This window comes from Hyperoodon ampullatus (assembly GCF_949752795.1).
Source record: "Hyperoodon ampullatus genome assembly, chromosome: 3".
Lineage (NCBI taxonomy): Eukaryota > Metazoa > Chordata > Mammalia > Artiodactyla > Ziphiidae > Hyperoodon > Hyperoodon ampullatus.
In genome coordinates this window covers 48,169,301-48,184,174 of record NC_136916.1, presented here as the reverse complement: position 1 = coordinate 48,184,174, position 14,874 = coordinate 48,169,301, and the positions used below count along the sequence as shown (strand labels likewise).

General features: G+C 43.2%; 1 protein-coding gene across 2 annotated transcripts in view; it reads right to left on the bottom strand.

The window, feature by feature from the left end:
• MYZAP (myocardial zonula adherens protein) overlaps positions 1–14,874 on the bottom strand; it is a gene marked incomplete at its 5' end in the record, with an annotated part of 112,757 nt that overhangs the window by 75,065 nt on the left and 22,818 nt on the right. For both annotated transcript variants that reach the window (XM_079700397.1, XM_079700398.1), the window contains 3 exons: positions 3,113–3,226; positions 9,945–10,037; positions 13,755–13,910. In XM_079700397.1, coding sequence (XP_079556523.1) covers positions 3,113–3,226; positions 9,945–10,037; positions 13,755–13,910 — 363 coding nt within the window. The remainder of the gene's footprint in view (positions 1–3,112; positions 3,227–9,944; positions 10,038–13,754; positions 13,911–14,874) is intronic.

Here is a 14,874-nt window from a genome sequence, read left to right as displayed (position 1 = left end):
GTGTTTTATAAAATGGAGATATTCCCCTTTTTTCTTAAACAGGTTGTTTACTTCTGTACTTCTAGACGAGCTGCCAGGACAGCGACAACAGGGCTGAGGTCACTGTAATGCCTGTAAATGCTTCATCTCCCTCGCTCAGGCAGAGAAGGGTGGTGATGAAGGGAGGGGCAGGGAGCCGAGTCTGTGACCCCCACAAGTGCCTGACAAGTGTCAGAAGCCTGTTGCTTACCGCTCCAGGCTGCCCACTGGAACAGGAATGCTTAACTTAATATCATTGCTATTTCATGCTTCGGGTCACTTGCTTAACTCTCCTTACAGAGAAATGGCTTCCACAACCCCAGAATTTCTACCACCAGACACAGGTTTATGGGCACCTTCTACCACCTCCTGAAGTCACCTACAACTTTATATTAGAAGATCTGGAAACTCTGGTGTTGAACACACATCCTAATACCTGTGTCCTCGCTGTAGATGACCAGTCTCTGAAGCTCCTCCACCCCTTAGCTTCCACTATGGAGAATAAACCTCATGCCTAAACCTATTCGAATCAGTAGAAAGGATTTTCAATGGTGGTAAATAGATATTAAAGAAAATACAGAAGCCATTTGAAAGTTGGAATCACAGAGCATTGGAGATGCAAGGAGCCTTAGAAACCATCTGGCCAACAACCCTCTCTCCAAGTCCCACTGGCTTTACAGAGACCAGTCTTGTGCTCAGAACCTACATCTGGACCAAGAGACCAGGGCTGTAGCCCTGGACTAGCTATACACTTTGTTCAAGTCATTTCTGTTGGCCTCAGTTTGTTTATCCATAAAACAAGGGGGTTGGAGATCATCTCAATAGTGCTTTCCAGCTTTGACATTCTATAAAATCAAACCAAGGATCTGGTCTCGTCAGTAATAATGAAAATGGGGTAGACTAGACAATGGAAGAAATAAGCAGCCAACTATTTTCAGACGCAGTTGGGTTTCCTGGCCGTGAGATGATGTATTTCTTTCCTCTGCTCCTCCCTCTTCCCCAGCCTCCACTCCCTCCTTTTTTTGTTTTTTTTTAAACAACAGTTTTTAATCTTTTCATTATAAGGCTCCTCTGTCTACCCTGGAATAAGAGACTAGACTGTAACTAGAAATCAGTCAGAGTCCCTGGGTTAGGGTGGACCCTGTTCTAACAGTTGACCTCTGAAGTAAATGCCTGGCATGTCAGTGGTGTGGACAAAAATGTTGCCTGCCATTCCAGTAAACAATGACTGTTGCCCACCATCAAGTCATCAGCCACCACAGCCCACTCAACAGTGTGCCCTGAGGGGGATTCAAGATGGAAGAAAGCAGGATACTAGCCCTAGATAGTTAAGATGCAAACCAAAGAAATAATTTCAATGAGCCCAGACTCTTACATCTTCTTATACATAGAAAAGCACTAAAAACATTAACTGAAGATGTCTGGTTTTTTTGAGATTAACAGTAATCTTCTGATGTTTGGCTACATTTTTTTTTAAGCGAAACTCCTATCTATCCTGGTTCCTCCCTCGCCCCTTTGGAGCAGCTCCTCAGAGCTGTCTGAGAGGCTGATTCCCAGGCTATAGGGCTCAGTAAGGTCCCCGAATAAAACAGAACTCTGAACTTTTAGGTTGTATGGGTTTTTTTTTTAATCAACAGTGGGGTGGCAAATCAGAAGTATGATGGGGAAGAAAACCCAGATACCAACCAGATCTGAACTCAGGTGAGATACAGCATTTCCTGGTTGGCCAGTAGAGAGATATCTGAGAGGGAAGGAAAGGGAGCCTGGGTGAGCCCCCTTGATAGCAGGAGGAAGGGAAAATAAAGGCTCCTGAATAAACCAGACCCAAAGTAGGGCTTGGCCTGAGGCCAGGGGAAAGCTGCCAGGCACTATGGGAGAGCCAGGAAAAGGGTGGGATGCAGAGGCCCCACCAGAAATGGGCCTCCCAGACAAATCCAAACACAAGGCCCACCCAGGCCCACTGTGGGACCATGGCCTAGCTTTGCTGTTGGCACTACTGCCCGAACAGCTGTTAGTAGAGAATACTAGATCCTAAGGGAAGTGGATAATCCCAACATGAAAATTTGTTTGCTTATCTAGCAAATTATTTATAGAGAACCAGAAAGGATGTGAAATAGCTTGTGTGAACTTTCAAAAGGAAGGTAAAGAGATAAGAGCCAAATAAAGTTGGAAGGGGACAAACTATTATTTGCATGTTTGGAAATTAAAGCCAAGGGAAGCTGCTTCTGGTGAATATAATGCTTTACTCTGAACATTTTCAAGTTAATTTGCATGTTACGTTGGGGGGTTCAGTCGGAAGACTAACAATGGGCAGCATATGAGGGGTTAACTCCTAGCAAATCAAACTAATCAAGAGAAAAACCCCCTTGACATGTGGTGACCACACACATTTGCACAAATGTGGGATCCTGACTCTTTTTGCTTCCCTGCCTGGTACTACAAGATATTCTTTGGAAGCCACATGATTTCTTTCAAAGCAAAATAATTTCTAGGGACTTCCCTGGCGGTCCAGTGGTTAAGACGCCATGCTTCCAATGCAGGGGGTGCAGGTTCGATCCCTGACTGGGGAACTAAGATCCCACATGCCTCGCAGCCAAAAAATAGTATCATAATAATTTCTAAATTAGGAAAAAGTACCTTACAGCCTCTGGGAGTCACTTGTCATGAATGAACGCAGATTGCCTTTGCTTAAGTCTGGCTTTCCTGTGGTTGGTGGAACTTCTCATAACACTGGGGCTTAAGGGACGGGCTGATGTGCTGTTTTAGGCACTGACACTTAGAACCACTTGGGTGTCTAGTGGAACAAGTGACATCTCTAGCACTGAGCTCAGGATCTAACCCCCCATTTTAATAAGCGCAAAAACAACTGCAACTCCAAAGTTGAGAGTCTCAGCTTGGAAGCATTTCCATCGGCTTCCTTCCTTCACCGTCTCCCTGGCCTGGCCTTTACTGTGGCTGTGTGTAAAGGATTCCGAATAATGAGCTGAAGACATTCTGTGACTTACTTTTCTACAAAGACACAGGGCCCACCCTTGGCTAAGCTCTCCTGCACTGGAACAGAGGAGACCCAGGCGAATCGGGAGCAGATGAATACCTGCAGGCTGATGGAGTCTGACACCAAAGCCGAGTTCATGGTATTAAAACTGTCCAGGGCTGACGACTGGGTTTGGATGTAATTCTCCTGATAATCCTGCTGAGCCTGTGAAACCTGGACAGATTGAGGAGACAGTTACACACAACCAATGCACACACACTCATGCAACCTTCAGTTACACACCACCAATGCACACACACTCATGCAACCTTCAGTTACACACCAATGCACACACTCACGACAACCTTCAGTTACACACCACCAACGCACACACTTATGCAACCTTCAGTTACACACAACCAATGCACACACACTCACAACCTTCAGTTACACACCACCAACGCACACACACTCACGACAACCCTCAGTTGCACACAACCGATGCACACACTCACAACCTTCAGTTACACACAACCAATGTACACTCATGACAACCTTCAGTTACGCACAAGCAACGCACACACATGACAACCTTCAGTTACACACAACCAATGCACACACACTCATGACACCCTTCAGTTACACACCACCAATGCACACACACTCATGCAACCTTCAGTTACACACAACCAATGCACACACTCATGCAACCTTCAGTTACACACAACCAACGCACACACACAACCTTCAGTTACACACAACCAACACACACACACTCATGCAAACTTCAGTTACACACAACCAATGCACACACACTCATGACACCCTTCAGTTACACACCACCAATGCACACACACTCATGCAACCTTCAGTTACACACAACCAATGCACACACTCATGCAACCTTCAGTTACACACAACCAACGCACACACACAACCTTCAGTTACACACAACCAACACACACACACTCATGCAAACTTCAGTTACACACAACCAATGCACACACTCATGACAACCTTCAGTTACACACAACCAATGCGCACACACTCATGACAACCTTCAGTTACACACAACCAATGCACACACACTCATGACAACCTTCAGTTACACACAACCAACGCACACACTCATGACAACCTTCAGTTACACACAACCAATGCACACACACTCATGCAAACTTCAGTTACACACAACCAATGCACACACATTCATGACACCCTTCAGTTACACACAACCAATGCACACACTCATGCAACCTTCAGTTACACACAACCAATGCACACACACTCACAACCTTCAGTTACACACAACCAATGCACACACTCATGCAACCTTCAGTTACAACCAACGCACACACACTCACGACAACCTTCAGTTACACACAACCAACACACACACTCATGCAACCTTCAGTTACACACAACCAATGCACACACTCTCATGAACCTTCAGTTAGGCTGGAATATTCCCCTGATGGTAGCCACATCCAGGTCAGTGATATTTCACGTACAGCTTTAAATTAAAAAGTCACCATCTGCATGACCCAGAGAGTAGAAAGACAAGACTACTTTTCCTTCGGATCATATTCACACATTCCCCCACAGGGCTTCACTTAGTCCTCGCAACACTTTGTGGCAGCCAGAACATTCTCTTTTATAGGGAGGAAACAGAATCAGATAAGTTAAGGGATTTGTATGCAAATAGCTAGGAAGTGGAACAGCTACTTTTAGAACCTAGAATGCAGTTGGATACCTTCTTGTGCCATCTTGCTTTTTTCTTTATAAATTTATTTATTTATTTATTTTTGGCTGCATTGGGTTTTCGTTGCTGCGTGCAGGCTTTCTCTAGTTGCGGCGAGCGGGGGCCACTCTTTGTTGCGGTGTGCGGGCTTCTCATTGCAGTGGCTTCTCTTGTTGCAGAGCACGGGCTCTAGGCATGCAGGCTTCAGTAGTTGTGACTCATGGGCTCTAGAGCGCAGGCTCAGTAGTTGTGGTACACAGGCTTAGTTGGTCCGCAGCATGCGGGATCTTCCCGGACCAGGGCTCAAACCCGTGTCACCTGCAATGGCAGGCGTATTCTCAACCACTGCACCACCAGGGAAGTCCCATCTTGCTTATTTCTACTCACCATGGAAGGAATATACTTTGGGCTCAACCAGTTCTCAAGAGTTGTTTTGTGGCTGCTGCAGTTGTTGTGCTGTCTTTGTTGGACGCGTATTTAACACGTTTGAGAGAGATTCAACAGAGGCCAGCCTTAAACTAGACCTTAAAGAAGGGCTGGATATAGAAAGTCCGGGAGAGGACTTCCCTGGCAGTCCGGTGGTTGGAACTCCGCGCTCTCACTGCCGAGGGCCCAGGTTCAACCCCTGGTCGGGGAACTAAGATCCCACAAGCCTCGCAGTGCGGCCAGAAAAAAAAAGGCTGGGACGCAGTAGAACCAGGGGTAAGGTTTCTGGGAAGGCTCAAGGGTAGACCCCGTGTGGCCTGTGGGAGCCACAGGAAGCAGCCAGGCATGAGAGAGTGAGAGGTACACCCTTGGGAGTGGGAGAGAGAGCTGAAACAGCAGCCCAGGCCCAGGAGGCATGTTCCTGCTCACGGTGTGTTCATACAGCAGTAAGTTAGCATCTTAACCTGGCTACAGTCCGTGGTGTGGCCTGGAGGAGGAGGAGACTGAGGGTGGAGACTGAGCTCCTGCAACAGTCTAGCATGAGAAAACAGGGCGTGTAGGAGGGGGCAATGGAAAGCAGGGGGCAGAGATCTGTTTTTGCATCTATTGCAAATCCAATCCTTTGGCTTTAATTACAGTCATTAGTGTCAGTGGAAGGCAGAGTGAATTTCCATAGGTATGTGAGAATTTCACAAATCTCTTCCTACGTGTCAGTGAGCATGGGCTAGGTGGATATGCGTGTATACCCCCCTCCCCTGTAATCAAGGCAGTAGGTCTTACTTAAGCAGATAATTTCACAGACCAGACATAAACTAGACTCTAATACACAACTGTGGCAACTGTGCTCCTTTCCTGCAGATGTTAACTTTTGTTTTTGAATTTTATTTATTCATTTTTTATAAGCAGGTTCTTATTAGTTATCTATTTTATAGATATTAGTGTATACATGTCAATCCCAATCTCCCAATTCATCCCATCACCACCCACCCCCCGCTTTCCCCCCTTGGTGTCCATACGTTTGTTCTCTACATCTGTGTCTCTATTTCTGCCTTGCAAACCAGTTCATCTGTACCATTTTTCTAGATTCCACATATACATATATGTGTTAATATACAATATTTGTTTTTCTCTTTCTGACTTACTTCACTCTGTATTGCAGGCTCTAGGTCCATCCACGTCTCTACAAAGGACCCAATTTCATTCCTTTTTATGGCTGAGTAATATTCCATTGTATATATGTACCACATCTTCTTTATCCATTCATCTGTCAATAGGCATTTAGGTTGCTTCCATGTCCTGGCTATTGTAAATAGTGCTGCAATGAACATTGGGGTGTATGTGTCTTTTTGAATTATGGTTTCCTCTGGGTATATGCCCAGTAGTGGGATGACTGGGTCATATGGTGGTTCCATTTTTTGATTGGGTTGTTTGTTTTTTTAATATTGAGCTTCATGAGCTGTTTATATATTTTGGAGATTAATCCTTTGTCCGTTGATTTGTTTGCAAATATTTCCTCCCATTCTGAGGGTTGTTTTTTTGTCTTGTTTATAGTTTCCTTTGCTGTGCAAAAGCTTTTAAGTTTCATTAGGTCCCATTTGTTTATTTTTGTTTTTATTTCCATTACTCTAGGAGGTCAGTCAAAAAAGATCTTGCTGTGATTTATGTCAAAGAGTGTTCTTCCTATGTTTCCCTCTAAGAGTTTTATAGTGTCCAGTCTTACATTTAGGTCTCTAATCCATTTTGAATTTATTTTTGTGTATGGTGTTAGGGAGTGTTCTAATTTCATTCTTTTACATGTAGCTGTCCAGTTTTCCCAGCACCACTTATTGAAGAGGCTGTCTTTTCTCCATTGTATATCCTTGCCTCCTTTGTCATAGATTAATTGACCATAGGTGTGTGGGTTTATCTCTGGGCTTTCTACCCTGTTCTACTGATCTATATTTCTGTTTTCTGCAGATGTTAACTTTTATGGCAAGTATGTCATACAAAATGGATTTTTTTTCTTCAAGGTTATTAATCACAAATTTTTTTTTAATTTATTTATTTATTCATTTATTTAATTTTGGGCTGCACTGGTTCTTCGCTGCTGCATGCGGGTTTTCTCTAATTGCTGAGCGCGGGAGGCCACTCTTTTTTTGCTTTGCGTGGGCTTCTCATTGCGGTGGCTTCTCTTGTTGTGGAGCACGGGCTCTAGGCGCACGGGCTCAGTAGTTGTGGCTCGCAGGCTCTAGAGCGCAGGCTCAGTAGTTGTGGCGCAGGGGCTTAGTTGCTCTGCGGCATATAGGATCTTCCTGGACCAGGGCTCGAACCCGTGCTGCCTCCATTGGCAGGCGGATTCTTAACCACTGCGCCACCTGGGAAGCCCCACAAATATTTTTTAAATGTTTTCTCCCATATGCGTTAGCAAGGTTAAACCCGAGGAAGCTTATTTTTTCTTTAATTTTTAGTAGGTAATACATTCATAGAGTTCAAACATTTTAAAAGTAGAAAAGGTATACACTAAAATAAATCTCCCTTTCCGTCCTGTCCTATCTGCTCAGTTACCACCTTGCCCACTCTGCACCTCAAGTAGGAATCACTGTTAATTATTTTCTTGATGATCCTTCTAGTAACTTTGTGTACCCACACAAAACAGTCTAGATATATTTATTTTCCCCTCCTGGTTTACATAAATGGTAACACACTACATATGATATTTTCCTATGTCTTGCTTTTTTTACCACTTACTCTGTATCTTTGAAATTTTTCTGTATCTCTTTTTGAAGAGCTTACTCACTCTTTTTATTCTTTTTTTTTTTTTTTACAACTCTGTGTATTATAGAGATGTAATTTATTTTACTTTCTCCTTCTTAATGGACGTGTAGGCTTCCAATCTTTTTACTATTACAAACAATGCTTAACAACTAAGTTCATATATATGTCATCTCACATATGTGAGATTTGATCTACAGAATAAATGCTTAGAAAGAAGCTTGCTGAGTCAAAGGATGCAGGCATTTGTAATTTGGGTAGATACTGCAAACTGTTCTCCCTAAGAGTAATGCAAATGACATTCCAAGCAGCAATCTTCCTGTTCCTCCACAGCACGGCTAATACAGCATCTTGTCCTACTTTTGCAGTTTTGCCAGTCTGTTAGGTGAAAATAGCATCTCAGGACCATTTTAATGTGAATTTTTCTTATTGAGAATGAGGCCAAGGATCTCGTCATACATTTAAGAGCTCTTCATCTTTCCTTTACTATAAACTATCTGTCACAAATATTTTGCCTATTTTTATGAGTTGTGGTCCTTTTCCTCTTGATTCATGGGTGCTCTTTAAATACTCAGGATATTAGCCTATTATCTATAATATGAAGGCAAATAATTTTTCCCAGCTTGTCATTTGACTTCGGTGTTTTTGTCAGCACTAGTCTTCATTTTTTTTTTTTTTTTTTTTTGTGGTACGCGGGCCTCTCACTGTTGTGGCCTCTCCCGTTGCGGAGCACAGGCTCCGGACACGCAGGCTCAGTGGCCATGGCTCACGGGCCCAGCCGCTCCGCGACATGTGGGATCCTCCTGGACCAGGGCACGAACCCGTATCCCCTGCATCGGCAGGCGGACTCTCAACCACTGCGCCACCAGGGAAGCCCCTCGTCTTCATTTTAATGTAGTCAAAATTATCAACTTTTCCTTTTGTGATTTTGGGATTGCATGTCATAGTAAGAAACTGCCTTCCCCACCCCAAGAGTATAAAAGAATTCACACATATTTTCTTCTGGCACTTTCAAGTTTCATTTTTCAGCATCTTTGATCTATTCAGAATTTACCCAGGCATAAGTCTGTCCCAACAGCATATACTGACTGGTCCATTTTCCTCCCTTCATTTCAGATGCCACATTTATCATATATTGGGGTACATTTCTGGGCTTCTTTTCATTGATGTCTATTCATTTATGTGCCAATACTATATACTGTTTTAATCACTGAGGCTTTCTCAATTTCTTGTAATATTAAGAGGGATAGTCTCCTTCATTGCCTTTTTTTCCTCAGAATTTCAACTCTTCATATTTATTTTCTGTATACCATGGAACCACCTAGTCCAGTTGTAAAAAACAACATAAAAATCTGTTGGTATTTTTATTGGGTTATATTAAATTTGTATATTAACTTGAATGGTATTAACATCTTATGATGTTGAATCTTCCTTTCTAAGTACATGACATATCTTTCTACTTGTTAAAGTCTACTTCCAGATACCTGGTAGTTTTTGTTGTTGTTATTTCCTCTAACTGGTTGTTTTTTGTATATTGAAACCTAACATGTGTCCATTAATCTTTTACCCTGCTACCTTACAGAATTCTTTTATTGTTTATAGTAGTTTTTTTATTGGTTCACTTGAGCTTTCTGGGTATATCACCATGTAGTTTGTAAATAGTGATAGTTTTACATCTACCTGTCCAGTTTTTATACCTCTATAAACTGTTTATTTATTTATTATTATTTATTGTTTAATTTATTTCTCTTGTTTAATTCCATTGGCTAGGGTCTCCAGTACAATGTTAAATAATAGTAGTGGTAGCTGCCTTCCTCATCTTATTCCTGATTTTGGAGGGAATGCTTTGACTGTAAAGATTACTCTCGCCACAAAAATTTTCCTGTAGATAATAAACTTCATTCTGTGATAAAATTCCCTCGGTTCATTTAAAATATGATTCCATCATAAGGAACATCATAAACTCAAATATCTTCAGGCACTAGCAACTGAGAGGGAGTTCTAAGCTCTAGCATCCCTCCACATTTGACTTACTGACAGTTCCTGGGTGAGCTGTCGAATCTTCTGTCTCATTTCATCATAGTCTCCGTACATTCGCTTCCTTACATTTTCCAAAGTGGCTCTTACCTGCAGCCCACAAAGATGCTAGTTAGAGATCAAGCTACAATATTTTCAAGTGAGATTTCTGAAACATTTAAGAAACCCTAATGAGAGAAGGGCCCCACAAAAAAGCAATCTGAAGAACAGGACAATTGGGATATTAAGAAAGAAGATCAATCTAATTAGAAGCTGATGGAATTATCCAAATAATATTGATGATAATAATAATAATAAATGCATATTGTGATTATATATAATTATTGATAACTATTAATTATACAAATAACATGCTCTAAAGAAAGATTCGTTTACTGAAATTCACCTACCACCCTTAAAACCATATTCAGGCCAGATTTTCCCCTTTTCCTATCACATGTTTTTACAAGTAGAAAATGTTGAACAAGTTGACTTTCTATACACATGGCTAGGAGGACCAAAAAACCAAAAAGCAAAAGCCACCTCTAATTTTCCCTATCTCTGCCCTGAGTGCCAAAGAACAAATAAATGTTTGGAATATGAGGCAGGAAAGTATGAGCTTAGAGAGCCCGTAAATGTGAAATTCAGTTCCTCAGTAATCACCAACAATACACAAGGCACTAAATATAAGAAAAGTCAGTTGATCCCCCAAACACCTGTTTATACAAGCTCTGTTTAAATTTCTCTACAGTACCACTTCCAGAGGAGTAACAGGGCCTTAAATATATTTTCAATAAAAACAAAAAACCCATCAAATAGTCTCTGTCTTCCCCCTTCTTCTGGTGCCCCTAGGAGGATGAGTAACTCAGGGATCCTCGAACAGAACAGGAAGCCTCAAGGGAGCCCTCTCCAGAATGCTCTGGAACTTCTATCACAGGCTCAAAGGCAGCAGTTTGGTTTGATGGGTGTGTAGGGCACAGCATGAGCGGACCTAATTTTGAAGCTGTACTTGCACAACTAGCACGTTGTTTTAAACTGACTGCATGTTTATTAGGAGTGACTGGATATTGGTGGAGATTCCAAGGCAGGAAGGAGAGGGCAAGTCAAGACATCACGCCCTCTCCAGATGAATTCTAGTAATAAAGACTACTTTCTTGTCATTGACTACAAACATTTTGGGGAAATGAGCCAAAAGCACAACTTTTCATTCTGAGCAGGCAGAATGGCTCTCTTCTGTGGCCCTGAGTTAGCTCTTGGGCTGCTCACCATTGGGAAGTGGGTGGAGCTGGGTGTTGCTCCCACTGGCAGATACTGCAGGAAGCCAACTGAGCCAGAGTCACCCACAAGCAAGGGAGGGCACACAACCCATAAATACACTCAGGAATGAGGAGTGAGTGATAGGTCTGAAACCAGCTATAGAAGGTATTTACCCGGAAATTAATTTTAAGTTGCAGATCACAGTGGCGGTTTGGAAATTCAGGTCAGTTACTCCCCTGTGACCTGGGCACCTGACAGCCTGAACCTACTATCTTGTCTTGGGCAATCTGCAACTCTCCAATCTGCTTAGAAGGTTTACCTCTGAAGTGGTGCCATGTTATTTAGGGCATTTCAGTGAGGAAGGTCTAAGCATTTCCATGAGAAAAATACAGGAAACTAGGAAGGTGCAAGTTGTTCCTACCTAGGAAAATTAGGAATGGGATACTGTGAATGGTTAAAACTGATCTTTGGGGGTTGGATGACTGGGGCTCTGAGGCTGGTGGCTGTCACACATCTTCTGCATGTTTGTGTATGAGTGTGGCTCTTCTGGCTTTTCTTCATTTTCTCTGCTAAGCATTTATTATCTTTTTTATTCCTTAAAATTATACAAGTATCCAAATCTTTTGACACATTAAGAAATGCACATTATTTTTGATTTTTTTTTTTTTTTTTTTGCGGTAAGTGGGCCTCTCACTGTTGTGGCCTCTCCCATTGCGGAGCACAGGCTCCGGACACGCAGGCTCAGCGGCCATGGCTCACGGGCCCAGCCGCTCCGTGGCATGTGGGATCTTCCCGGACCGGGGCAAGAACCCGTGTCCCCTGCGTCAGCAGGCGGACTCTCAACCACTGTGCCACCAGGGAGGCCCTATTTTTTTTTTTTTTGCAGTACGTGGGCCTCTCACTGTTGTGGCCTCTCCCGTTGCGGAGCACAGGCTCCGGACGCGCAGGCTCAGCGGCCATGGCTCACGGGCCCAGCCGCTCCGCGGCACGTGGGATCTTCCCGGACCGGGGCACGAACCTGTGTCTCCTGCATCAGCAGGCGGACTCTCAACCACTGTGCCACCAGGGAAGCCCGGAGGCCCTATTTTTGATATTTGATAAGAGATGTTCTTCTCAAAAACTCAAACAACAGCTGACAACATGTGTTTTGTGTCTTATTTGCAAATACAACCAAATAAAATGAGGCACAAAGAACTAGTTTTGACCTTAAAGGTCCCTTCCCATACCTCACAATCTATACATGAGAAAACTGAAGCCCAGACAGGGCAAAAGTTTGTCTGGGCCAAAGAGCCAGACCTTGAACCAAGGTCCATGGGGACTCTACTGCCCATGCTGCCCCTGCTTCTCACTTTCTAGTCCACAGGCCAGTGTTTTGGTGCAGCTCATTGCCTCTCTATCTAATCACTTTGGTTTGGGTCACAAAGGCACTGCTCAATCTAGGGAGACACTGGGTGAACCAAAAAGGAATGAAAATAATGGATGGATGGATGGATGGATGGATGGATGGATGGATGGAGGGAGGGAGGGAGGGACAGGTAAGTAAGTAGATAGAAATAGACAGATAGATTAAAAAGAAATGAAAAAATTACAAGGAAATGCTCCAAAATGTTAACAACTGTTCTGGTTGAATCATAGAATTGCGGGTGATTTTGTTTTCTTCTTCATACATGTTTACATTTTCCAAAATTTCTCAATAGAACATATAGTTTAAAAGAAATGTAATATTCAGTCCCTGGTCAGGGAACTAAGATCCTGCAAGCCATGCAGCATGGCAAAAAAAAAAAAAAAATGTAATATTAATTACAAAAAAACTGTATTAATTGACCTGGGTTGGACAATGTCTATCGTGGTTGACTTCCCACCATCCATTTCAACCTAACTGATTGGTCTGAACCAGCAATAGTCATCCTATTCCCCTTGCCAGTGATGGATTTGGGAGTGGGCATGTGACCTGGGTCCTGGCCAATGAGAAACAAGGGGAAGTCTAATGGAGGGTCTCTATAGAGTAACCAGAGATGACTGTCCTCTTTTCCTCCTCCAGACACCATCATATTTTTAGATGTTGCCATGAGCATGAGGCTGAAGGAGAAAAGAACCAGGGGAAACTCAGAGAAGTAGAACTGGAGCTTGGAGAGGCCTGCTTAGAGCCCACCTACCCCTAGAGTTACCCCCACATGAGACAAATTCCTTTTCAAGTTGGCTTTTCTGTTACTTGCAGCGAAAAGCATCCAAATTTATACAGTTGTCCAAACTCGTACATTAGGAGTGTTCAATGTAATAAGCAAAACTACTTAAGAGCCTACTTATCATACATGGAAGAAAGAAGCCATTTGGTCTCCTGAGTATCCCTACTTAGTAACATCTAGAAATTCACTCTATACCTCACTGCAGAATTACATCTGCGCTTTTCCTATCACCAGGAAGATCTGCAGCCACATTTCCATCCACAATGATAACACTTAGAATTGTTTCAAAATGCCTATTACATTCATATCAATGCTTCCAACTCCACCCTCTTACATGCTACAAGAAGTGTATAAACCAGAAAAAAAAAATCCTTAAACAACTCACGTCTTTGATGTAGTTCATCTCTTCTTTCAGCTGATTGGTGGTCCACCCATACACCACCATTTCTTTCTGCTGGTTTTGATTTGATCTTCGCACCACACCATAGACCACACCCTGAGGGAGTTTCGTGGTGGGTTCACCATTGCTCAGGTCACGATACTAAAAGAGGGTAGAAAGAGAGAAAGGAATAATGACTCTTTAGGCCTCATAGAGACAGCTGTCATCTCGGCCCACTGTATATGGTTATGCAGGTTGTACCCAGCACTAGGGTGCCTGGCAGTGGGGAGAGCGGCCAGTAGAAATCCAGCCTGGTCTCTGCTTGCCAAGTCACACCTGGCCTGGGCTGAGCCTGCGTTTACCCTGGAGGAATAGCACCTTTCCCTAATTTCTACCAAAGCTCTGTTCCTTTACCTTGTAGTACATCTGCAGGCCCCCATCTTCCCAGAGAAGGTGCCTTTATTTAATTCTCACAAAGGCGCCAGGTGGACTTGCGCCATCCCTGATAAGAAGAGTGAGTGTCTAAAATCTCGCATTCTTGGGAATACTGTTTTTCTCTTTATACCAGTTCCTCTGTATGACTTCATCCTCATCATTAACTGTGTGGCCTGAAATGCATGAGGTTGAGATACGCAAGGGAAGAATTTTGGCAGCCATCTGGCAGCCAGATTGTCCTCTGAGGTTAGGGCTGACCCTGGAGCCAGTTCCAAGGAAAGGGGGTAGGGTCACCTGTTGTGACCATTCATGAAATATTTCTGAAAAGCCAGGCAGAGGTGGCATAACTTCACCCCGAAAGAATCTTCTGCTCCGTAACTCTCTCAGTTAAAGCTCTGATCAGTGCTAAAGTGCAAATACCTTTGGGAAGTGGGGAACATGTCCAAGTCCTAACACATCTTCATAGACTGAAGGCTCAAGAAGCAGGAGGAAGAGAAACTAAGATTTGTTGAGCACCTACTATAAGCTAGAAATGTCCCTTACACGTTTAATCTTCACAACGACACCGTGACATGGTGACTGTCCTCTCCACTTTATAGCTGAGAAAACTGAAGTTCAGAGAGGTTAAGTCTCTCCCTTATGGTCACACATCTAGATTCGAGCCCAATTCTGTCTGACACTAAGTACACCT